General features: G+C 44.2%; 1 protein-coding gene across 12 annotated transcripts in view; it reads right to left on the bottom strand.

The window, feature by feature from the left end:
• Nucleotides 1-27,110, bottom strand: part of LOC134927833 (NFX1-type zinc finger-containing protein 1-like) — a 585,162-nt gene that overhangs the window by 515,270 nt on the left and 42,782 nt on the right. For all 12 annotated transcript variants that reach the window (XM_063922818.1, XM_063922822.1, XM_063922829.1 and 9 more), the window contains exon 2: nucleotides 5,838-5,936. In XM_063922818.1, the coding sequence (XP_063778888.1) occupies nucleotides 5,838-5,880 (43 nt within the window). In that variant the 5' untranslated portion in view covers nucleotides 5,881-5,936. The remainder of the gene's footprint in view (nucleotides 1-5,837; nucleotides 5,937-27,110) is intronic.

The following is a 27,110-nucleotide window of genomic DNA, read 5'->3' as shown; positions in this document are numbered from 1 at the left end:
CCACCACCCACCATAGCAGTACACACTAGGTGCTACTGCCCATGTGGCACCTCCTGGCCTAGTACTGTTCTGAGTCCGTGCTTTGATGCATTACTTCGTACCACAATGTCCTGGTCATGTACTGATGCCATCAACACTGAGCCTGGTACCAGAGCCTCCTTCTGTGACTGGAATGCCAACTCACAAGCAGGTACAAAGTCCACTGACTTGGGAAGACCCTTCCTAGTCAAATCTGTAAGGGATGTCACTACAGAACTAACATTAGGGACAACTTGGCCATAGGGACTTACAGTTTATAAGGTCAGTACCTATCTGGGGCCTCAGGTCACCTTCACCTCTGCTGGTTTGGGCCTACTCCTGCCTCCGCCCACACTATACCCCAGGCACTGCACCTCTGTCCTTTCTACCAGGCATCCATCTGACCTAATGGTCAGACCTGTTCTCCAATACTCCTCTAATGATCCAAGACCCGGGGAACCTACCCTGTAACCTAGGTCTACTCTTACTACCTTGTCCGCTACCTGCCTCTGGATCCCATGTGGCATTTACCATGGAGAGGCTGCGTGTCTTCCCCAATCTTCTAGGCACAGACAGAGGACCTAATATGTCCACAGTCACTTGCTGTAAGGGCTCTACAATGGGAAGAGACCTGAAGGAAACACAAACACCCAAGTGTCCAAGCTGCCAACACATGGCACAGGACTTACAGTTGGTCTGGGCATCATCTGACATTCCAGGCCAGGACAATCTCTGTCTCAGGCACTTCAGTGTGCAATACAAAGGGGTTTCGTGGGCAACTGACAACAGTTGCTCAGGAAAGCTCCCCGGGGAAACAATTGGATATGTTTCCTGTCTGGTCTATCCCCTTCTACCTTTCTGGCTACCTTGTAAATTAACCCTTCCCACCAGGTCACACTCCCTGCCCCCATCGTGTCAAGGCCCCTGCCAGCTCGGCACCTCATGCCGTCCAGGGATGGGTCAGAGAGATGAGCCTCCCTTACCTCCTGCCTGCAGCCCTCAATTTCTCTGAAATTGGGACACTCTACAGGGGGATCTAAGTTGGGACTACAAGGGTCAGTCTGGTTGGGGTCAGTCATAAAAAGGTCAGTGTGGTTATTCATACGCCAAAATTGGCAAACCTTTAGGGACAGGAGCATCATTGGGCACCCCCACAGAATCCAACAAGCTGTTGCCCATATCCTCTGTATTGCTAGGGGACAGAGGCATACCACAGGTAAAAAGGCATACTGGGTAGATGTGCTGATCTAGCTGTTGCAATCTTTTCCTCTGGTCTGGCTAATGCTGTGGTTGGTTGTGCTGGCAGGTGTCTTGCCGCTGTGGTCTTTCCCACTGAGCTGTGCTGGTGTAGATGGTGATGACTACAGTCTGGCCACTTGACTCTTAGCAATGGCATTTGCAAAAGTGGTAAACGATTCCACCACCAAGATCATTTCCAAGGACTACATCAATTGGGAGGTCATCCATGAAGGCAACATTTGGCCAGCATCCCAGTCCAGGTAGAACGTTGCCATGGGTACCTCTCACTCCATTCCATCTGCCATGATTACTTTGGCAGTGTGACCCTGCAGTACTGGAGCAAAATCAATAAGATGGGTCTCCCCACTTGGACTGGGTGCAGGTGCCACCACATATTTTGCAGGGGCCTCTTGCAATGCAAGTGACTCTTTCCACAGAGTCCACCTGTTTCTCGCAATACTTTGTCAGACTGACTGGAGTGGGAACAGTATCTTTTGGCTAATCTCTACACATTAAACAAGCAGCCGGGCTCCAACACTCAGGTTTTGGACACGAGTCTGGAGTGCTTTGGGTCTGGGACAGTTCATCCTCAGATGTCCGATTTCCCCACAGCTCCAGTGGTCTCTGATTACTCTCCGGGACACTATGAGGTGGTTCCTTGCCAAAAGCACCTAGGTTGGAAGATGCTTGTTTTGGGGGGCGATGAGTAGAAAAGGGGTGTTCACCTGGTTGTACAGTCTTGTGGGGTTGGCTGCAGGTCGGGCGCTTCTGTCCGTGTGGCCGAATGCCACATATTTGTCAGCTAGGGGGGACACCATCTTTAAGCTGGGTGGCTCCTGGTCTAGTACCCACTCCTTCACTTCTGAGGTGCAGCTGTGATAAAACTGCTCCTGGCAAATCAGATCGATCAGTGTGTCCCATGTAGTGGCTTTAGATCCCTTCACCCACTTCACCATGTATTGCCTCAGCTGGGTGGTAAACCTCTCATGGGTGCTGCTAGGGTTCATGGACAAGTCCGAGAACTTGTTCCTGTAGGACTCAAGAGTGATAAAGTATCACTTTGGAAGAGCACTTGTGACTTTGTCATAATCTCCACAGTCCTCATTGACCACTCCGATAGACCTGAAGTAATGCTCCATGCAGAGTGGGCATTAGGTGTCGTACCCACTTCCGCTTGGGTAAATCTGTCCTGGTCCTCCAGTGCTATACGCAGCTTTCCGGGGCTGGCAGCACATCTGATCTCCCCTCTGCAGTGAGAGACAGTCTTGGTGTGCAGCCCCCCTCTCCCCCAGTTACCGGGGGTTAATTTTCCCAATCGCAGCACTGTGAGCCGGCCGCCCTGGTCCTCTATTGAGTGGCTCTATTTCCTGGCTGCAGCAGCTCTCTGCCTTCCTGTAATGCTGAAGCACTGGCAGCAAAGCTCCCGGACCTCAGAGATCAGCACACAGCTCTGTAGCCCCGGCTGCAGCGGCTCCTAGGTGCTCCCCTGGCGCACTGAGGGTAAACACAGAACTACCATGGCCACCGGAGAGAGTCCGGGACTGCGGCACATCAAAGCATTAAATTATACATTTTTTGAACACCCAGCGCCAATAAATTCAACTCAAGGCTCCTAGAGCCTATCATACATTTAAATATTGCGCCACAGCACAGGGTGAACCACATCAGTGCAGCAGTCACCATTAGCTATGTGGGGGAGTGGGGTCTCCGGCTATAGGTGGTATAATAATATAGATTAACATCGGGGAACCCAGTGCCACCAGTAGTGGTAGTGCAACGAAGAGTAAGAAAACTAATACATGGAGGTTTAGATCACTAAACAAATTGGACAAACTACCTATGTACTGTAGTTGTAGTAGCATTGATTTCGGGACAGTCTGGAAGAGGTAGAGGAGTCTGGGTATGAGGTTTATCTTAACTGCCACTATACTGCCCAGCCAAGATATAATGAGGTTCCGCCACCAAAGGAGATCCAGTTTAACAGCTTTAAGCATAGGAGGAAAGTTTGCTACATATAGAGTATCATATCTGCTCATTATATAAACTCCCAGGATATTTGATCATAGAGAAGTGCAGGCAAAATTATAATTGTGATGCAGGAGATACCAAGCTGAGGATGAATTACTGAGGACTAGGACTAAATCTATGAGAGGTTAATCTTATAGCATGAGAGTGTACCATAGTCAGCCAGGGCCTCAAAGAATTTGTGAAGAGACATATGAGAAAGGTTAGTGTTAGGAGGACATCATTGGCAAATAGAGATACTTTATATTCCGCATTAGCGAGTGCTATTCCCTAATATCTGACGGATTAGAGCTGCCAGTGGTTCAATAACCAAGGCAAAGATCAGGGGTGACAAAGGGTACCCTGTCTAGTGCCATTAGTTATACGAAAAGGAACCAGAGTAGTCCATTTTAAGGAGACCCTGGCTATAGGAGTAGACTAGAGAGCCTGTACACCTCAAAGAAATTCACCACCAAGGTCAAAGGCCTGTAGTGTTTAGACCAGGAAGGGCCAGCTCATCTGGTTGAAGGCATTCTCAGCATCCAGGGAGAGCACCAAGGCTAGGGTGTGGGCAGAATTAATGGAGTGAATGAGACTAATCACTTGCCTGATGTTGTCCCGGGCCTGCCTCCCAGGTATAAATCCAACCTGATTGTATCACTGACTCCTGTTGACACAAGCAGTCATTGCCGTAGTAGGGCGGAACTGCAACCTGTGTTGGCCCTGCCCCTTGAAAGCATGACATTGTGATGCCAGCACCTGTAATTATGCCACTGCACATAGCATACTCAGGATGCTGCAGAATGTCACGGACGGCTGAAATTGTGAATCCGGTGAATGTCAGCTGGAAAAGTGGATGCCCCTGTAAGGAGGAAATGAGGAGGTTGAACGTAGTTCCATCTCATATACTGTACCTATATTAAAGAAATGACACATGGGAACAAAGAATGCTTGATGTACAAAGGTGAAGGACTCTGGAAGACTTGAGTATTGGATACACATTGACATCACTGAATATTACTGGAAGAACTTGAATAATGGATATTTGTTTGACCTGACTGAAGAATTCTGAAAGAACTTGGATAATGGATGTTTGTCTGTCATGACTGAAGAACTCTGAAAGAACTAGGATAATGGATATTTGTTTGTCGTGACTGAAGAACTATGAAATAACTTAGTTAATGATGTTTGTTTGTCGTGACTGAAGAACTCTGGAAGAACTTGGATAATGGATGTTTGTTTGCCGTGACTGAAGGCACAGTCAGAACGCGGGGTTCTCTCTATGGTTAGGACTTCAAAGGGTGCCGTTCTGGAGTGGTGAGATGTGGGCAGCGGGACTGGGGTAATCACTGGCGGCTGTGCAGCAGAAGGCAGCTAAGATGACAATTCCATGGAGCCGAAGATATCCTTAGGACGCTTTAATGACCACAAGAGAAACCTGTGGGGAGCTCAAAGCTAGAGCACCTGCACTGAGGCAGTAACATAAAGCACTGGCAAGGTTTGAGACTGAACCCTTTTAACAGAGGAACCAACCTGTGATTTAACCTCACTGGCAAATTGAGAACTGTTCTCCAATATGGCGGCCCCCAGCACTGCAGACACGCCAGGAACCGGGATCTTAACCAACCAGCTCCCCTGCACCAGCGCTCCAATGGCCGCACAGTCACTCACTCCAACGCCACTGCACCACACCAGCGGCCCCCAGAGACCTCCACCGCAGCACTGCCAGCCAATAAACAGGTAGACCCCAGAGCCACCGGAGGTAAGCCTCCGGTCTTTAACACAGGTGGCTGTAGAGGATGCAGGGTGCAGTTTAAGAGAGGAGGGGACTCATGTGCACACTCTGTGCAGGCCCCATCCTCTCTGCGATGCAGCAGATTCTGCACATGAGCTCCCGTCATGTTCCCAGTGACTTGTCTCTATAGTGCATGTGCAGGTCTCTATAAACATGATGCCATGGTGGTCTTTGTTGCCACACATTACAACAGAAACCACTAGAGCTCCAGCTAGGAGGAGAGGACACCTAAGGAAACAATTTTTGTTAGTGTTGTTGCGGCTAAATTTCTGGCAAGACCTAAAAACACTTACACTATGTCACCTCACTACACTACTACACTATACACTATGGGTGTTACTCAGGTTTGTTAGCAAACCAGAAACGTTAGCAATTGGGTAAACCATGTTGCACTGCAGGTGGGGCAGATGTAACATGTGCAGTGAGAGTAATGGGGGTACACACGAGGCGACTTGTGTCTGTGTGCTAAGCGATCTAGGTTAGCACAGATCGCTCAGCACACAACGCTATACACACAGCGATGTGTACTCAGCGATCTGGGCTAACCAGTGTTCTTTATGCACATGCTAGGCGATCTAACTAGATCTTGCACCAAAGAGAGAAGCATGCAGCACCCGCTCCATGAAGAGTGGTGACATAGCTTACAATATTACATACTCAGTACACAGGTAGAGACTGGCGGTATGGTAGAACTGTCCCCTTAAATCAGGACATCTGTACATAAATAGTGATATTTGGGAAGTATGAAGTATTTAGAGAATGTATGAATCATGTAACACACCTGTATTCTTTCTAGGGTTGCTTCTTTTCTGTGAATTATTCATATTTCACTTGATTGACTTAGTCAGTCCTAAGCGTTGTTCTCTTCTGTAACCAATTCCTATGGAGCATAAAAATGTAGTGTAATAAGCTTGCCAAGAGATGAATTCTAACATTTGTACTGCCTTGTCATTTTAATGATTTATTTTGATAAAGGTCCAGTTCACGGATGAAACATCAATTTGTAGCAAATACATTTAGACATGACATCACTGTAGTCTTTCTGGACAACTTCACACCTAATGTCGGACATACATGAGGCAGTTATAATCGCATAGTGTCAGGGTTGGAAAAAAAATATATATTTTTTTTAGTTTAAACTACAGTATTAATGTTTTAATAAAAAAAATAAATTAATCATGTATTAGAAAGAAACCTCGATCAACCATGTTTTAATGCTTTCTATCTATTAATAATGTTATTAGGCTTTGATTTGATTTATTTACATATTTCAATAAATGTTTTACAGCTTATTATTCCTATTACATCTGAATATACTGTATGTAGATAGACTAAACAAATTTATGCATACAAAGTACACTCGTAGATAGATGAAATCGAAAATTAGAACAACAAGTTAATGTTAAGCATTAGTCTTTCTTATTATAATTAAATTAGTCTGAATAGTAATACAATATGGAAAATGCAAAAGCGGTGCCTGTACCAACAGCATAAGAAAAAAAACAGTGTTTTTTATAAAAAATAATTTAAAAAAAATAGGATTTTAATTACCTACCGGTAAATCCTTTTCTCGTAGTCCGTAGAGGATGCTGGGGTCCACATTAGTACCATGGGGTATAGACGGGTCCCTTGGGAGCCATGGGCACGTTATGAGTTTAATAGTGTGTGCTGGCTCCTCCCTCTATGCCCCTCCTACCAGACTCAGTCTAGAAACTGTGCCCGAGGAGACGGACATACTTCGAGAGAAGGAAATACACAGATAGTGGTGAGATTCACACCAGCTCACACATAACAAGGCAAACCAAGCTAAGCAGCTTGAACAAGTCAGCAACAGCTGAACAACAGTACTTAACCAAGTAACAATGCAGTACTTAACCAAGGAACAAGGTAGTACCAAACCAAGTAACAACTGCAGTAGAACGCCCAGCATCCTTTACGGACTACGAGAAAAGGATCTACCGGTAGGTAACTAAAATCCTATTTTCTCTTATGTCCTAGAGGATGCTGGGGTCCACATTAGTACCATGGGGATGTACCAAAGCTCCCTGTACAGGAGGCTCCTGCAGAACCAATTGAACAAACCCTAGGTCCTCAGAGGCCAAAGTATCGAACTTGTAGAACTTAGCAAACATGTTCGACCCTGACCAAGTTGCTGCTCGGCAAAGCTGTAAAGCCAAGACACCCTGGCAGCCACCCAGGAAGAACCCACTTTACGAGTAGAGTGGGCCTTAACGGATTTAGGACACGGCAATCCTGCCGTAGAATAAGCATGCTGAATAGTAAACCTGATCCAGCGAGAAATCGTCTGCTTAGAAGGCGGCCACCCAACCTTGTTGGGATCATAGAGGACAAACAGAGCGTCTGACTTTCTGTGAAGAGAAGTTCTCTTCACATAAATCTTCAAAGCCCTCACAACATACAAAGACCTTGAAGTGATTGAGGAGTCAGTAGTAGTGGTTGATATGAAAAGCCGACACAACCTTCGGAAGAAATTGCTGACGCGTCCTGAGCTCAGCTCTATCTTCATGAAAAATCAAGTACGGGCTCTTGTAGGACAATGCTCCCAATTCCAACACACGTCTAGCAGATGCCAATGCCAACAGTGTGACAGTCTTCCAAGTAAGAAACTTGACCTGAACCTTCTGCAAAGGCTTGAACCAATCTGATTGCAGGAACTGTAGTACCACGTTAAGGTCCCATGGTGCAGTTCCCCTTTCAAGAAAGTCTGAACCTCAGGGAGGGCAGCCAATTGTTTCTGGAAGAAAATGGACAAGGCTGAAATCTGGACTTTTATGGAGCCCAGGCGCAGGCCCACATCCACCCCTGCTTGCAGGAAGAGGAGAGATGAAACTCCACCGTAGGAAACTTCTTGTATTCGCACCGAGACACGTACTTTTTCCAAATAAGTTTGTTCGGAATGCCCTTCTGAGCTAAGATCTGGCGTTCAACCTCCATGCTGTCAAACGTAGCCACGGTAAGTCTTGATAAGCGAATGGCCCCTGTTGCAGAAGGTCCTCTCGAAGAGGAAGAGGCCTCGGATCTTCCAGCAGTAACTCTAGAAGATCCGCATACCAAGCTCTTCTTGGCCAGTCCGGAGCAATGAGGATTGCCTGAACTCTTGTTCTCTTTATTAGTTTAAGAATCCTTGGGATGAGTGGAAGTGGAGGGAACTCATATACTGACTTGAACACCCACGGAGTTACCAGGGCGTCCACTGCCACTGCCTGTGGATCCCTCAACCTGGAACAATACCTCCGAAGCTTCTTGTTGAGGCATGAGGCAATCATGTCTATTTGAGGTACGCCCCAAAGACTTGTCACCTCTGCGAACACTTCTGGGTGGAGGCCCCACTCTCCCGGATGGAGATTGTGTCTGCTGAGAAAGTCCGTTTCCCAGTTGTCCACGCCCGGAATGAAGATTGCTGACAGCGCCACCGCGTGCTTTTCTGCCCAGAGGATGATTCTTGTTACCTCTGACATTTCAGCTCTGCTCTTCATTCTGCCTTGTCGGTTTGTGTAGGCCACTGTCATTACATTGTCTGACTGAACTTGAATGGCCTGATCTTTTAGAAGATGGGCCGCTTGTAGAAGACCATTGTACATGGCCCTTAGTTCCAGAATGATTATCGTAAGGATGGATTCCAGACTTGACCACCTTCCTTGGAAGTTTTTCCCCTGGGTGACTGCTCCCCAACCTCTGAGACTTGCATCCGTGGTGAGGAGGATCCAATTCTGAATCCCGAACCTGCGGCCCTCTAGTAGGTGAGAAGTTTGCGGCCACCAGAAGAGCGATATTCTGGCTTTCGGTGACAGACCTCTGGTGCATGTGAAGACGAGATCCCGACCATCTGTCCAGGAGATCCAGTTGGAAAGACCGTGCATGGAATCTTCCGTACTGTAGAACCTTGTAGGAGGCAACCATCTTCCCCAGAAGGCGAATGCAATGATGAACCGATAACCGAGCTGGCTTTATGACATCCCGGACTATTGTTTGTATCACCAGCGCTTTTTCCTCCAGCAGAAAAACCCTCTGTACTTCCATGTTGAGGATCATCCCCAGGAAGGACACTCTCCTTGTCGGCTCTAAATACGACTTTGGAAGGTTCAGGATCCATCCATGTTCCTGGAGTAGTTGAGTCGTGAGAGCAATGCTCTGTAACAGCTTCTCCCTGGAAGACACTTTTATCAGTAAGTCCAGATAAGGAATTATGTTCACACCCTGCGTGCGGAGCAGTAGCATCATCTCCATCATCACCTTGGTGAACACCCTTGGTGCCGTGGAGAGGCCAAACGGCAGCGCCTGGAATTGATAGTGACAGTCCAGTAGCGCAAATCTGAGATAAGCCTGGTGAGGCGGCCAGATTGGGATGTGAAGGTACGCATCCTTGATATCCAGGGATACCAGGAATTCCCCTTCCTCCAGACCTGAGATCACCGCTCTCAGAGACTCCATCTTGAATTTGAATTCCCTCAAGTAGGGGTTCAATGACTTTAGGTTTAATATTGCTCTTACCGAAGCATCCGGTTTCGGTACCACAAACAGGTTTGAGTAATAACCTTTGTGGTGTAGGTGAAGTGGAACCGGAACAATGATATTTGACCTCAGCAATTTTTGAATGGCTTCTTGTAGGATACCACTTTCTGTCAGCAAAGCTGGCAAGCCTGATTTGAGGAATCTGTAAGGCGGAAGTTCTTGAAACTCCAGTCTGTACCCCTGGGTAACAATTTCCAGTACCCAGGGATCCAGGCAAGAGGATGCCCAGACCTGATTGAAATATCTTAGACTTGCTCCCACCTGCCCGAACTCCAGGCTAGGGGATCCACCGTCATGCCGAGGATTTTGAGGAAGTAGAACCAGGTTTCTGCTCCTGGGAACCTGCGGGTGTAGGTTTTCGGGATTTCCCCCGGCCACCTCTAAAGAAAGTGGGTGGGGATCTGGACTTTATTTTTTGCTTTAGCGGTCCGAAAGGACTGCATCACAGACATAGAACATGATTTCTTAGTCTGTGGTGCAGCAGAGGGAAGAAAGGTTGACTTACCAGCAGTTGCCATGGAGATCCATGCATCTAACGCTTCCCCAAATAGAAAAAAAGGCAGTTTGTTTCCCCCAGCACATTGAATGATAACAGTAACCAGATGTAAATCCCACATAATAATAGAATTCAGAGATCTTTGTTACATATATTTGCGCAAATGTGTGGTTAAGCCCCAAAGCTTCATCAAGGCATCTCTGTATATTTGGGGTCCCTAGTGCTATATCTAGGTGCAGGGTGTGGCACCCCAAAATACCAGCATAAGCCAGTGGCCATTAACCTCTAGGGTTGGACACTACTCCCCATCTAAGTCCCACGAAGCAGGGAGGCTGTTGCCAGCAGCCTCCCTGTGCCTAAACTCTTTAAAAACAACAAAACTAAAAGAACTCCTAGGAGCTCCCCTAGCTGTGACCGGCTCCACAGGGCACATTTTTTAAACTAAGTCTGGTAGGAGGGGCATAGAAGGAGGAACCAGTCCACACTATTAAACTCTTAAAGTGCCCACGGCTCCCAAGGGACCCGTCTATACCCCATGGTACTAATGTGGATCCCAGCATCCTCTAGGACTTAAGAGAAATTTGGTTTAAATCAGCCAACCCTGCGATAGTGTGTAGTTGCAACTGACCACATATTATTGGTCTGTTGCATATGCCGAAGAATCCAGTAGAAGTAGTGATGTGCACCGGAAATTTTTCGGGTTTTGTGTTTTGGTTTTGGATTCGGTTCCGCGGCCGTGTTTTGGATTCGGACGCGTTTTGGCAAAACCTCCCTGAAAATTTTTTGTCGGACTTGGGTGTGTTTTGGATTCGGGTGTTTTTTTACAAATACCCTCAAAAACAGCTTAAATCATAGAATTTGGGGGTCATTTTGATCCCATAGTATTATTAACCTCAATAACCATAATTTACACTCGTTTTCAGTCTATTCTAAACACATCACACCTCACAATATTATTTTTAGTCCTAAAATTTGCACCGAGGTCGCTGGATGGCTAAGCTAAGCGACACAAGTGGCCGACACAAACACCTAGCCCATCTAGGAGTGGCACTGCAGTGCCAGACAGGATGGCACTTCAAAAAAATTGTCCCCAAACAGCACATGATGCAAAGAAAAAAAGAGGCGCACCAAGGTCGCTGTGTGACTAAGCTAAGCGACACAAGTGGCCGACACAAACACCTGGCTCATCTAGGAGTGGCACTGCAGTGTCAGACAGGATGGCACTTCAAAAAAATTGTCCCCAAACAGCACATGATGCAAAGAAAAAAAGAGGCGCACCAAGGTCGCTGTGTGACTAAGCTAAGCGACACAAGTGGCCGACACAAACACCTGGCCCATCTAGGAGTGGCACTGCAGTGTCAGACAGGATGGCACTTCAAAAAAATTGTCCCCAAACAGCACATGATGCAAAGAAAAAAAGAGGCACACCAAGGTCGCTGTGTGACTAAGCTAAGCGACACAAGTGGCCGACACAAACACCTGGCCCATCTAGGAGTGGCACTGCAGTGTCAGGCAGGATGGCACTTCAAAAAAATAGTCCCCAAACAGCACATGATGCAAAGAAACAAAGAGGCGCACCAAGGTCGCTGTGTGACTAAGCTAAGCGACACAAGTGGCAGACACAAACACCTGGCCCATCTAGGAGTGGCACTGCAGTGTCAGACAGGATGGCACTTCAAAAAAATAGTCCCCAAACAGCACATGATGCAAAGAACAAAAGAGGCGCACCAAGGTCGCTGTGTGACTAAGCTAAGCGACACAAGTGGCAGACACAAACACCTGGCCCATCTAGGAGTGGCACTGCAGTTTTCTAGCGAGAGGATGAGTGCTTCCATCCTCATGTGAATCTGAACCACTAGCCATGAACATAGGCCAGGGCCTCAGCCGTTCCTTGCCACTCCGAGCCGTAAATGGCATATTGGCAAGTTTACGCTTCTCATCAGACGCTTTCAATTTTGATTTTTGGGTCATTTTACTGAACTTTTGTTTTTTGGATTTTACATGCTCTCTACTATGACATTGGGCATCGGCCTTGGCAGACGACATTGATGGCATTTCATCGTCTCGGCCATGACTAGTGGCAGCAGCTTCAGCACGAGGTGGAAGTGGATCTTGATCTTTCCCTATTTTAACCTCTACATTTTTGTTCTCCATTTTTTAATGTGTGGAATTATATGCCAGTATCAATAGCAATGGCCTACTACTATATATACTGCGCACAACTGAAATGCACCACAGGTATGGATGGATAGTATACTTGACGACACAGAGGTAGGTAGAGCAGTGGCCTTCCGTACCGTACTGCTATATATACTACTGCTATATATACTGGTGGTTACTGTCAGCAAACTGCAAAACTAAAATGCACCACAGGTATAGAATCTAGATGGATAGTATACTTGACGACACAGAGGTAGGTAGAGCAGTGGCCTTCCGTACCGTACTGCTATATATACTGGTGGTCACTGTCAGCAAACTGCAAAACTAAAATGCACCACAGGTATAGAATCTAGATGGATAGTATACTTGACGACACAGAGGTAGGTAGAGCAGTGGCCTTCCATACCGTACTGCTATATATACTGGTGGTCACTGTCAGCAAAACTCTGCACTGTACTCCTCCTATATAATACAGCTGCTCCCCAGTCCCCACAATAAAGCAGTGTGAGAACAGATATATGCAGCACACTGAGCACAGATATGGAGTGTTTTTCAGGCAGACAACGTATACTGGTGGTCACTGTCAGCAAAACTCTGCACTGTACTCCTCCTATATAATACAGCTGCTCCCCAGTCCCCACAATTAAGCAGTGTGAGCACAGATATATGCAGCACACTGAGCACAGATATGGAGTGTTTTTCAGGCAGACAACGTAAACTGGTGGTCACTATCAGCAAAACTCTGCACTGTACTCCTCCTATATAATATACCGGTGGTCCCCAGTCCCCACAATAAAGCAGTGTGAGCACAGATATATGCAGCACACTGAGCACAGATATGGAGTGTTTTTCAGGCAGACAACGTATACTGGTGGTCACTGTCAGCAAAACTCTGCACTGTACTCCTCCTATATAATATACTGGTGGTCCCCAGTCCCCACAATAAAGCAGTGTGAGCACAGATATATGCAGCACACTGAGCACAGATATGGAGTGTTTTTCAGGCAGACAACGTATACTGGTGGTCACTGTCAGCAAAACTCTGCACTGTACTCCTCCTATATAATACAGCTTCTCCCCAGTCCCCACAATTATCAATAAGCACAAATATTTGCATCAACATTAATAAACGGAGAGGACGCCAGCCACGTCCTCTCCCTAACATTTCCAATGCATGAGTGAAAATGGCGGCGACGCGCGGCTGCTTATATAGAATCCGAATCTCGCAAGAATCCGACAGCGGGATGATGACGTTCGGGCGCGCTCGGGTTAACCGAACCATACGCGAGAATCCGAGTATGCCTCGGACCCGTGTAAATTGGGTGAAGTTCGGGGGGGTTCGGTTTCCGAGGAACCGAACCCGCTCATCACTAATCAGAAGCAATAATTTGTGAGTTGCAAGTCGGCCACATCGGACAGTTTGTGCTGCCTCTGCCCGAGTGACTGACACTTCCCCTATTCCTTCACTTGGGATGAAAAAGGAAAAATTTACTCCCCAGTGGAGGATATTGTGTAGCAATCACTGAGATATATCTCACATTGTATGGCCATGGTTTTAGGCTGCCAGATAACGTTTCTGGCAGACATTTTATGTGACAGTGTATGGCTAGCATAACTCATAAGTAGAGATGTGCACCGGAAATTTTTCGGGTTTTGTGTTTTGGTTTTGGATTCGGTTCCGCGGCCGTGTTTTGGATTCGGACGCGTTTTGGCAAAACCTCCCTGAAAATTTTTTGTCGGATTCGGGTGTGTTTTGGATTCAGGTGTTTTTTTTTACAAAAAAAAACTCAAAAACAGATTAAATCATAGAATTTGGGGGTAATTTTGATCCCATAGTATTATTAACCTCAATAACCACAATTTCCACTCATTTCCAGTCTATTCTGAACACCTCACACCTCACAATATTATTTTTAGTCCTAAAATTTGCACTGAGGTCGCTGGATGACTAAGCTAAGCGACCCAAGTGGCCGGCACAAATACCTGGCCCATCTAGGAGTGGCACTGCAGTGTCAGACAGGATGGCACTAAAAAAATTAGCCGCAAACATCACATGATGCAAAGATTAAAAAAAAAGGAATTGTCCTTGGGCCCTCCCAGCCACCCTTATGTTGTATAAACAGGACATGCACACTTTAACAAACCCATCATTTCAGCGACAGGATCTGCCACACGACTGTGGCTGAAATGACTGGTTGGTTTGGGCCCCCACCAAAAAAGAAGCAATCAATCTCTCCTTGCACAAACTGGCTCTACAGAGGCAAGATGTCCACCTCCTCATCCTCCGATTCATCACCCTTTTCACTGTGTACGTCCCCCTCCTCACAGAGTATTAATTCGTCCCCACTGGAATCCACCATCTCAGGTCCCTGTGTACTTTCTGGAGGCAATTGATGGTGAATGTCTCCACGGAGGAATTGATTATAATTCATTTTGATGAACATCATCTTCTCCATATTTTGTGACAGTAACCTCGTACGCCGATCGCTGACAAGGTGACCGACTGCACTAAACACTCTTTCGGAGTACACACTGGAGGAGGGGCAACTTAGGTAAAATAAAGCCAGTTTGTGCAAGGGCCTCCAAATTGCCTCTTTTTCCTGCCAGTATACGTACGGACTGTCTGACGTGCCTACTTGGATGCGGTCACTCATATAATCCTCCACCTATCTTTCAATGGTGACAGAATCATATGCAGTGACAGCAGACGACATGTCAGTAATCGTTGGCAGGTCCTTCAGTCTGGACCAGATGTCAGCACTCGCTCCTGACTGCCCTGCATCGCCGCCAGCAGGTGGTTTTGGAAATCTGAGCCTTTTCCTGGCAGCTCCAGTGGCGGGAGAAAATGAAGGAGGAGCTGTTGGCAGGTCACGTTCCGCTTGACTTGACAAGTGTCTCACCAGCAGGTCTTTGAACATCTGCAGACTTGTGTCTGCTGGAAAGAGAGATACAACGTAGGCTTTAAACCTAGGATCGAGCACGGTGGCCAAAATGTAGTGCTCTGATTTCAGCAGATTGACCACCCGTGAATCCTGGTTAAGCGAATGAAGGGCTCCATCCACAAGTCCCACATGCCTAGCGGAATCGCTCCGTTTTAGCTCCTCCTTCAATCTCTCTAGCTGCTTCTGCAAAAGCCTGATGAGGGGAAAGACCTGACTCAGGCTGGCAGTGTCTGAACTGACTTCACGTGTGGCATGTTCAAAGGGTTGCAGAACCTTGCACAACGTTGAAATCATTCTCCACTGCGCTTGAGTCAGGTGCATTCCCCCTCCTTTGCCTATATCGTGGGCAGATGTATAGGCTTGAATGCCCTTTTGCTGATCCTCCATCCTCTGAAGTATATAGAGGGTTGAATTCCACCTCGTTACCACCTCTTGCTTCAGCTGATGGCGGGGCAGATTCAGGAGTGTTTGCTGCTGCTCCAGTCTTTGGCACGCAGTGGCTGAATTCTGAAAGTGGCCTGCAACTCTTCTGGCCACCGATAGCATCTCTTGCACGCCCCTGTCATTTTTTAAATAATTCTGCACCACCAAATTCAATGTATGTGCAAAACATGGGACGTGCTGGAATTTGCCCAATTGTAATGCATGCACAATATTAGTGGCGTTGTCCGATGTCACAAATCCCCAGGAGAGTCCAATTGGGGTAAGCCAATCTGCGATGAGGTTCCTCAGTTTCCGTAAGAGGTTGTCAGCTTTTTGCCTCTTATGGAAAGCGGTGATACAAAGTGTAGCCTGCCTAGGAACGAGTTGGCGTTTGCGAGATGCTGCTACTGGTGCCGCCGCTGCTGTTCTTACTGCGGGAGGCAATACATCTACCCAGTGGGCTGTCACAGTCATATAGTCCTGAGTCTGCCCTGCTCCACTTGTCCACATGTCCGTGGTTAAGCAATGGACTACTGTACTGTACTGCTATATATATATATATATATATACTGGTGGTCAGCACAATTCTGCACTGTCCCCCTACTATATACTGCGCACAACTACAATGCAGCACAGATATGGATAGTATACTTGACGACACAGAGGTAGAGCAATGGACTACTTTACTGTACTGCTATATATATATATATATATATATATATACTGGTCGTCAGACAAAATTCTGAACTGTCCTCCTACTATATACTGCGCACAACTACAATGCAGCACAGATATGGATAGTATACTTGACGACACAGAGGTAGAGCAATGGACTACTCTACCGTACTGCTATATATATACTGGTGGTCGGCAAAATTCTTCACTGTCCTCCTACTATATACTGCGCACAACTACAATGCAGCACAGATATGGATAGTATACATGACGACACAGAGGTAGAGTAATGGACTACTGTACCGTACTGCTATATATATACTGGTGGTCAGCAAAATTCTGCACTGTCCTCCTACTATATACTGCGCACAACTATAATGCAGCACAGATATGGATAGTATACTTGGCAACACAGAGGTAGAGCAATGGACTACTGTTCCGTACTGCTATATATATATATATATATATATATATACTGGTGGTCAGCAAAATTCTGCACTGTCCTCCTACTATATACTGCGCACAACTACAATGCAGCACAGATATGGATAGTATACTTGACGACACAGAGGTAGAGCAATGGACTACTGTACCGTACTGCTATATATATACTGGTGGTCAGCAAAATTCTGCACTGTCCTCTTGGCAACACAGAGGTAGAGCAATGGACTACTGTTCCGTACTGCTATATATATATATATATATATATATATACTGGTGGTCAGCACAATTCTGCACTGTCCCCCTACTATATACTGCACACAACTACAATGCAGCACAGATATGGATAGTATACTTGACGACACAGAGGTAGAGCAATGGACTACTGTACCGTACTGCTATATATATATATATATATATATATATACTGGTGGTCAGCAAAATTCTGCACTGTCCTCCTATATACTGTGCACAACTACAATGCTGCACAGATATAGATAGTATACTTGACGACACAGAGGTAGAGCAATGGACTACTGTACCGTACTGCTATATATATATATATATATATATATATATATACTGGTGGTCAGCAAAATTCTGCACTGTCCTACTATATACTGCGCACAACTACAATGCAGCACAGATATGGAGCGTTTTCAGGCAAAGAACGTAGATATTTGCTGCACACTGAGCACAGATATTTGCAGCACACTGAGCACAGAAACTGAGAGAACGCAGCCACGTCCTCTCGCTATCATCTCCAATGCACGAGTGAAAATGGCGGCGACACGCGGCTCTTTATATGCAATACGAATCTCGCGAGAAGACGACAGAGGGATGATGACGTTCGGGCGCATTCGTGTTAACCGAGCAAGGCGGGAAGATCCGAGGCTGGGTCAGACCCGTGTAAACCACGTGAAGTTCGGGGGGGTTCGGATCTCGAGGAACCGAACCCGCTCATCTCTACTCATAAGCAGACAAAAACCACAAAACTGAGTGTGTTAACTTCCAACTATTAAGCCTTACAGGACACAGAAGCTGGAGGGTTGGGATTGGAATGTCAGTGGTTGGGTTGCCAGCGGTCAGAATACCGACTGCTAGCAGCGGATTGGCACACCGGGACGCCGGACCAGATTCCGTTTGGCTGGCCTGGACGTCCCCTCCATGGCCGCCATCATCCCCCATGCTGGCTCTGCTCACGGCAGCCAGGCCCGGCACTACCCACTCAGCAAGGGCCATGGATGGATGGCTGACTGTCTGCTGTGGCGCAGGATAGAGGACAGCAGGGGTGGGGGGGTGGGGGGGTGCACACCAGCCCTGAGGAGGGGCTGTGCAGTGACCAACCTGCGTAGTGTGTAGTTCACTTAGTTTCAGCAGCTGCGGAGATATGGTCTTGTGAGATGATGACATCATCATCTCGCGAGTCTCTCTCTCTCTACATCTGCTGCCGGCTGCAGCCTACATGCAAAGTCCTTCTTCAGCAGGCGGCACCCGGGGATTGGAAGGAGCCTGGAAGGACGAGCAAGGCATGTTGGCTAGCATGACAGGGCAGTCGCTTGGATTTGTAGCTCAGCTAGTCACAGACTCCTTCAGAAGATTCAGGGGCAGCATGGAGGTCTCCCAGTTGGGACTCCGGAACTGTGTGAGTGATAAGAGCCACTGGCTGTCTGTCTTCACTGAGTATGTGAGTGACAGATGGGTGGTCATTCTGAGTTGATCACTCGCTAGCAGTTTTTAGCAGCCGTTCAAACGCTATGCCGCCTCCCAATGGGAGTGTATTGTAGCTTAGCAGAAGGGCGAACGAAAAGATCGCAGAGCGGCTACAAAGTTTTTTTGTGCAGTTTCAGAGTAGCTCAAAACCTACTCAGTGCTTGCGATCACTTCAGACTGTTTAGTTCCTGTTTTGACGTCACAAACATGCCCTGCGTTCGCCCAGCCACGCCTGCGTTTTTCCTGGCATGTCTGCGTTTTTTCGATCACTCCCTGAAAATGGGCATTTGCCACCCAGAAACGCCCACTTCATGTCAATCACTCTGCGGTCAGCAGTGCGACTGAAATACTTCGCTAGACCCTGTGTGAAACTACATCGTTCGTTGTAATAGTACGTCACGCGTGCGCATTGCGCCGCATACGCATTGCGCCGCATACGCATGTGCAGAAGTGAATTTTTTTTGCCTCATCGCTGCACAGTGAACGAATGCAGCTGGCAATCAACTCGGAATGACCCCCATAGTGTAGTGCAATCAGTGTTAGCAATATATATATATATATATATAGAGAGAGAGAGAGAGAGAGAGAGAGAGAGAGGAAATAACGTCTGCGGCACTTGAGGACTTGTAGAGATGCTGTGTGTATTGAAAAAATCACGGCTTAGCAAACCCTGGTTTGCTATGCCGTGATTTTTTCAATACACACTGCTTTCTACAAGTCCTTGAGTGCCGCAGCCGTTGTTTCCTCTATTACAACTAGTTTACTGAGGCAGCCAGGGCACAGGACATATTAGTGGAGTGCCGGGCTGTATGTATAATAAATATATATATATATATATATATATATATATAGGTTTTTTTTATTTAGAGCGAGAAGTATACATATATATATATATATATATATATATACATACACAGACACACACACACACACACACACACACACACACACAGATATATATACTGTATATATATATATATATATAATATTTATTATAGGCAATTTGTTAGTGGCGCCACTCACCGGACTTATTCATACAAATAAAGACACTGCACTACCACCAGCACAGTACTAACGTTTCGAAGTTCAAGTACTCTGGAGAAGGATTAAACTCCGAAACGTTAGTACTGTGCTGGTGTTGCAGCAGTGATTACACTGGTTGTGACCTGAAGCTATTGTAGCCACTGGAGGGTTACACACGCATATGAAATTGTGGTAGACCTGTGTTTGAACTTGCTATCCAAATTCTTGAACTATAAGGTCGCATACCTATATGAACTTGCGTTCAGGCCTATACGTTTGAATCGGTTATTCAAGCACTTAGTCATAAGGCTTAATCTTACTTTCACCTGTGTACCCCACCGGTGTGTGGTTTTTCAAGTATCCTGAATACGTAATTACCATTTCATTGATGCATTAACAGTATTTACCGAGCACTAGAGACATACCCCTGATGAAGTCTTAGAGTAAGACGAAACGCGTCGGGTTATTTGTTCATAAACATCAGATCTCCGAATTGTCATAAGGAGAAGGAGGAATCTATCAAAGTTATTTCCACTGGTCCTCTGTACTATTTGATGTTATCTACAAGAAGAGATACTGTACCGTTTTGTATCATTGCTTTTATGTTGTAATAAATTTTATATGGAACATGTTAGATGTGATTTTATGCTCACAAATGTGGAGTAAATATCTTAGGGAAACTGCTGTTTTTCCCCATTGAATATTGGGTGGAAAGATAACCCAAGTGCGCCCATTCCTCTACTGGCACACATATATATATATATATATATATAATATTTATTATAGGCAATTTGTTAGTGGTGCCACTCACCGGACTTATTCATACAAATAAAGACACTGCACTACCACCAGCACAGTACTAAAGTTTCGAAGTTCAAGTACTCTGGAGAAGGCTTAAACTCCGAAACGTTAGTACTGTGCTGGTGGTGCAGCAGTGTTTTTATTTAAAAGTCAAGTGAGTGCTGCTTCTATCAAATTGCCTGTCTAACTTCTTTAGGATGTCACTGAGTGCCGGGCTCTTCTGCAGTTATATATATATATATGTATAAGTGCATAACGTACTCTACCTGGCGCATAGTGTATAACATGCTCTACCTGGTGCAATGTGTATAACATGCTCTACCTGGTGCAATGTGTATAACGTGCTCTGCCTGGTGCAATATGTATGATGTGCTTTACCTGGTGCAATGTGTATAATGTGCTTTATCTTGTGCAGTGTGTATAATGTGCTCTACCTGGTGCAGTGTGTAGAACATGCTCTACCTGGTGCAATGTGTAGAACGTGCTCTACTTGGTGCAATGTGTAGAACGCTCTCTACTTCGTGCAATGTGTAGCATACCGACGCCGGGATCCCAGCGGGGAGGGGCGAGTGCAGCAATCCCCTTGCGGGCTCACTGCGCTCGCCACGCTGCGGGCTCGGTGGCGACCTGCGCTCGCCACGGGTTCTATTCCCACTCTATGGGTGTCGTGGACACCTACGAGTGGAAATAGTCCCTGTTGGTCGGCATGCCGACCATCGGGATACTGAGCCGGCGGGATGGTGGAGGAGGTCATGTGACTGTCGGTCAGCAGACCGCCGGTCACATGAATACCACCCGACAAAATGCTCTGTTACTGGACTTCTCTCTTAATGCATGATTACCCTCACCTGTGTTGAACTAGTTAATGAATAAGAAAGCCGACTTCCGGTTCCGGCATGGGAGAGTGAGCAGCTTCTCCCTGCGTCTCTGTTTCCCACACTGACTCACATCTCCTTCATCCTGTCAGCCTCACGCAAACACTGCTCAAGGTCCCCTCGTCGCCCGGACAAGGCGATGGATAAGTTTGTAGCTGTGCAGACTCTGGCTAAACAGTCCCCTGCCCCACAACAGCAGTGCCAGGAGAAGTGCAGAGGAGACCACAATATGGCGCCGGGCTCCGATAACGCTCAGGGGATGCCAGCGGCAAAGAAGCCGATCTCAGATCCTGAAGGTGATCTTAATAGTGATCATACCTGCACAGGTATTTCCTCTCTATCTTTTGATGACTTAGTCACGGAAATACAAACTACTATGATGCCATTACTTCAGAAAGCTGTTACAGATATCACCATACAGCTCAGTCATCTCTCTAATCGGGTGACAGTGGCGGAGGCGCATATAGGAGACAATATGGATAATATACATATTTTACAAAAGTCAGTGCATTTGTTAGAACTTGATAACTAACGCTTGTCTGAAAAACTGGACAATATTTAAAATAGGACAAGGAGAAATAACTTAAGGCTTACTGGGTTGCCAGAGAACATAAAGGGACAGCAATTAGAGCATTTTGTATATAACATGCTTCCCAAGTTGCTCCATATTGAATCAACCTGCACAGACATGGTGATAGAAAGAGTCCACAGAATTGGTGAACTGAAACAGCAAACACCACAAAGACCAAGAGTGGTAATATTTAAAACGTAAACATTTTTTGCATAAACAAGCCATGTGGTCTGCATCTAGGAAAATTAACCCTCTTAAGTGGGATGGCTGTTCTCTACATATATTTCAAGACCTTTCAGTTGAGCTTTCAAGAGCTAGGCGTTCTTTCTCATCAGTGTGCACTGCATTGGTCCAAGCAAATCGCAAATGCTATATGATGTTTCCTGCAAGACTTAGAATTTTTACAGATTCTGGATTTAATGACTTTACTACAGCAGCAGATGCTGAAGCCTATATGAAAAAGGAAAATGAAGGACATGGATCTGGAGATATTACAGACTCTCCCTTAGGATGATCATACTTTTCTACTACCTTAGGGGTGTGATATATAAGTGATGTGGTTTGCTGTTTTACTTAATGCATTTCTCGTTTGCCCTTTTAATAACTTCGGACTACCTTTACATATAACTTGTTTACTAGTTACTGTTTGGTGGTCTACTAAGTTGCTATTATAGGGCGCTCTTACTAACAAAGTCAGAGTTGACTTTTATACCGTACTTCATGGTAATTAAAACGTTATTTTTATGAATATCTTAAGATAGATAGGTGCGAATATTGATAAATGATATTGGTGTTTTACGTTACAGTGAGTCGGGGTGGGGTTTTGGAACCTTGCCGTTCTATTCTAGTTACTGTGGGTTTTGACATTCTGCCTCATATTTGCTGTCCTGGTGATGCAAGTACTGGGCTGTTCCTGGAAGTCCTTGTTTAAACATGGCTTTTCTGCTCATTCTATGTTTGATTTTGTGTCCTTGTCTTATCCCTCCCTCATGTTTTTCCCTTCCCGTTTTCTATGCTTGGCAGCCCGCATTTATCTATCAAAAACCATGTTATACCAATGTCTATTAAAATAGGCTCATTAAATATTAGCGGTATTCACACTCCGGCTAAGTGTAGAAAGTTATTAACGTTTCTTAGTAAACAAAATGTTGACATCATCTGTCTGCAAGAGACACTTAATGCAAAATGAGGTTAAAAAGCTACAAATGATGAATTGGTGTCTGTTAGGTTCTGCTTCCTTAAATACCAAATCTTGTGGAGTGGCAATATTGGCGAAAAAATCTTTCAATGCTCAGGTGTCTTCAATTTATACAGATTCACAAGGTAGATGCATGATTGTGGGTATAACCATAGCGGGTCGTATTTTTACTATATGTAATGTGTATGCACCTACTCAGTATAAGAAGTCTTTTTTCATTGAACTGGTGGCGAAATTACATTCATATGATCCATCCACACTAATAATATGTGGAGACCTTAACTTGATAACCTCTCAGTTTATGGATAGATCCCCTTCACCAAAAAAAATAACACCTTTACCGAAAATAGGTATATATTTCCTAATAAAATCCTTTAATCTAGTAGACACTTGGCGAACTCTTAATCCTACTGAAAAGGAGTTTACGTGCTTATCCTTAACACATAATACTTGGTCCAGAATAGATTATATATTAATTCCAGAACCCTTTTTTCCAAAAGCTGTTTCAGCCTCCATTGATCCCCCAGTTTTATCTGATCATGGACTAATATGTATTGTTTTAGATTTTGGAAGATCTGGTGATGTTAAACCCTCATGGAAATTTCCTTCTCATTTATCTCAGTCGACAGCCTTACGTGATAACCTCCTGTCGATGTGGAATAATTATAGCGCCTAAAATGCTGCCATTGCTATTTCTAACCCTCCCATTTTTTGGCAGGCTGCGAAGGCAGTAATTCGAGGGGAATTGATATTGTTTATTTCACAAACCAAGAAGCATCAAAAGTGTAATTACCTTGAACTACAAAACCAGTCATCGGACGCCTTTCAGCTGTTTAAAATATGCCCCTCAACTGAAAATAAAATTAGCTATCAAAAAGCTACATTGCTTTATAATGAATTTCTTCAACTAAATGGAGATAAATATCTGCTTAACGTCCATTCCAAATTTTACAAATTCGGATACAAAACTGGAAAACTTCTTACTAAATTACTGTAGGGTTCTAGGCAACAAATGACTGTACATCCTCTTTTAAAACCAGATGGATTAATGACCGACACCGATGCCCAAATTGTAGATATTATGAAAGATTTTTATGAAAAACTTTACTCCCCTCCAATGGTTGACCCAAATGATTAACCTCGAAATGCTACTTCTACTTTGTCTTCTCCTTCCCTCTGCCCCTTTTCTTACTGGGACTCATTATCTCTACCTCAATTACCTGAATTAATGGCTCAAAGTTTAATCAAACCCATTACTCCTACAGAGGTATCTTGGGCTATAGGGAAATTGAAATTATCCAAAGCACCTGGCCCAGATGGATTCTCTAATGAGTTTTATAAAATAATGGCCCCATAAATAGAAAAACCACTAACGGAGTGTTTTAACTACATTATAAACCATGGTTCTATGCCACTGTATTTTTCAGATGCTATAATTAAAGTATTACCAAAACCTGGACGGAATCCTGCAATACCAGTTTCATATAGGCCGATCTCTCTTATAAATATTGATTATAAAATACAACACGTTAACTCGTCTTCTTCCCCTCCTAACTCTTCCTCTAACATAGTGCTCATATTAGATGCAGAAAAAGCTTTTGATTTAGTATTATGGCCCCACCTTTTTAAAACTTTAGAAAACTTTGGCTTCCCATCCCAATTTGTACATATACTCCGTACTTTATATTCATCCCACAAATCGCAAATATCTTGTAATGGTCTTCTTTCTTCCCCTTTTACTTTAGGCAGAGGCACACGTCAAGGTTGCCCATTATCACCTCTCCTTTTCGCGATTGCTATTGAGCCTCTTGCTGTTGCAGTACGTAATTCTCCTATTATCCAAGGGATAACCATTAATTCTGAAGAGTTAAAAATTGCTCTATTTGCAGATGATACCCTTATATTCCTCTCTAATCCAACTCATTCGTTGCCTGCACTATTAAGGCTCATTGACTCATTCAGGAAAATCTCAGGGTATAAAGTTAATTTATCAAAATCTGAAATATTGCTACTTGGGAATGCTGACCCAATTTTTTTTTTAGAAAATCTCCATATAACACTTACCATAGCACCTATTTTAGATATCTAGACGTCCAGATATGTTCTAATTTATCTCAACTTTATTCATTGAATTTTGCACAGGTTATAACAAAAATAGCTACTAAATTAGAGGCCTGGACGGATCATCCTGTTTCATTATTAGGAAGACTTGCAATTATTCAATCAATTATCTTCCCAAAAATCCTATATTTTATGCAGATGCTACCTATTGCTCTGCAGAAATCAGATGTAGCTAAATTAGATTCTCTATTCTCAAAATGTATTTGGCAAAACAAAAGACCAAGGATTGCTAGAGCTAAATTGAAAACTCCTAAATCATTAGGAGGATTAGGGTGTCCGGATTTGGTGACTTACTCATCGTCAATATTTTTCAGATATATAAGTGATTGGATATTAAATAAGGCTGTATATACTGATTCTGAATTGGACCAAGCCATTATTCACCCATTTGCCCCTGGAGCTTTGCTTCAGACTAACCCATCTAATATACCAGCAAAGATAAAGACACATATATTATTAAAAGATACATATTCCTCATGGATCCATATCAATAAAAGTTGTAATAGAAACCCTCATTTATCTAATTATATACCGCTTTGGGGTAATCCCTCCTTTATACCATCAATGACAAATTCCCTATTTAATCTTTGGAAAAGTAAAGGGTTAGATTCCTCACATAAGGTTTTTGATCCAGGAGGGAACATATTTGATTTTCAAGATCTTGCTCAGCAGTATCAATTGCCCTATTCACATAGATGTATGTATTTTCAAATGAGACATTACCTAACCACCATAAAAGCACCTAGTCCGAATGATATTTCGCTGTCTATTACTTTGTCACAAATTACCTCTATAGATAAGTTATTGCACTATCTAAAATGAAGTTCTTGTATTCAATACTCATAAAGACATATTATAAAAATCATCCGCAATGGGAATTATTGTTAAATAAATGGAAGGGTGATATTCCGACTTTAACGCAATTAGAAGATATCATCTGTCATCAGTCTTCTTCATTGAAAGGCTTGCAATCTAGCTATCTACAGGAAGTTTATATACGTACTCTTCATAGGGCTTACATTACTCCTCATCAAAGACGACATATGATTACTGAAGAAGATGGAAGCTGTCTCAAATGTGGAAAAGTAACCGCTGATTTTTCACATTGTATGTGGGATTGTTTCAAACTAAAAAGATTTTGGTGTAAAGTAGTTTCTTTTGTTAATTCCATTTTTCATACCCGAGTAATGCCTGATCCATTAGCTTGTATGGGTTTAAACTTCCGTGTATGGTCGCTACATGCTGTCAAGAAAAAATCGTTCCCACTCCTTATTACGATTCTTAGTCGCTAGGAAATGTATTTTGATACATTGACTAAAAAATCAGCTCCACAACTAGCTGAAGTAAAACAAAAACTTCTACAAATGTTATATTTTGACAGAAAATATCCAAGGTTAGATATGCAATCAGGTATACATACATTTTTACAAAAATGGTCTTTATTTATAGAAGTGCTTGATACTCATACAAAGACACACATATTGTCAATATAGGAATACTCCTGCTATTATAGAACATTGATGTTGCCGCAATTAATCTTAATTAACATGGTATTACATAACTTATCTAGCTCCTTCTTGTAAGGTAGACTAGCCAGACAACATTCTTCTTAACTAAACCCTTTCCCTTCCCTTCTTTCCTGCTTTTGTCTTGTCTTGTCTAAAGTCTATTCTGGTGGTTTATTTTCTTTGGTTTACAAGTGTTATTACTAAAGTGTTTCATAATGTGTATAATTGCTATTATCGGCACTATTGGGAGTTTGACATAAATTTCGTAATTTCTTTAAAATGTTGAGAATTCATTTATTGCCGGACACTTTATTCTTTTCAATTCTTTTAAGGCTGTATACACTCTATACTTGCATGTTTTTGTATGTTTTTATATTTCTGCAAAAATTTGAATAAATGTATTTTTAAAAAAATGGATAAGAAAGCCGTTTCAACACAGGTGATGGCAATCATAGATTAAGAGGGCAGTCCAGGAACAGAGCATTTTGTCCCTCTTGGAAAGTGTCATGTTGGGAGGTATGAAAATGGTAATATTATCCCACAACATTTTTGTTATGTTATTCTAATTCTTTAT

The sequence above is a fragment of the Pseudophryne corroboree genome, chromosome 5 (genome assembly GCF_028390025.1).
Source record: "Pseudophryne corroboree isolate aPseCor3 chromosome 5, aPseCor3.hap2, whole genome shotgun sequence".
Classification (NCBI taxonomy): domain Eukaryota; kingdom Metazoa; phylum Chordata; class Amphibia; order Anura; family Myobatrachidae; genus Pseudophryne; species Pseudophryne corroboree.
This window is presented reverse-complemented; position numbering and strand designations above follow the sequence as displayed.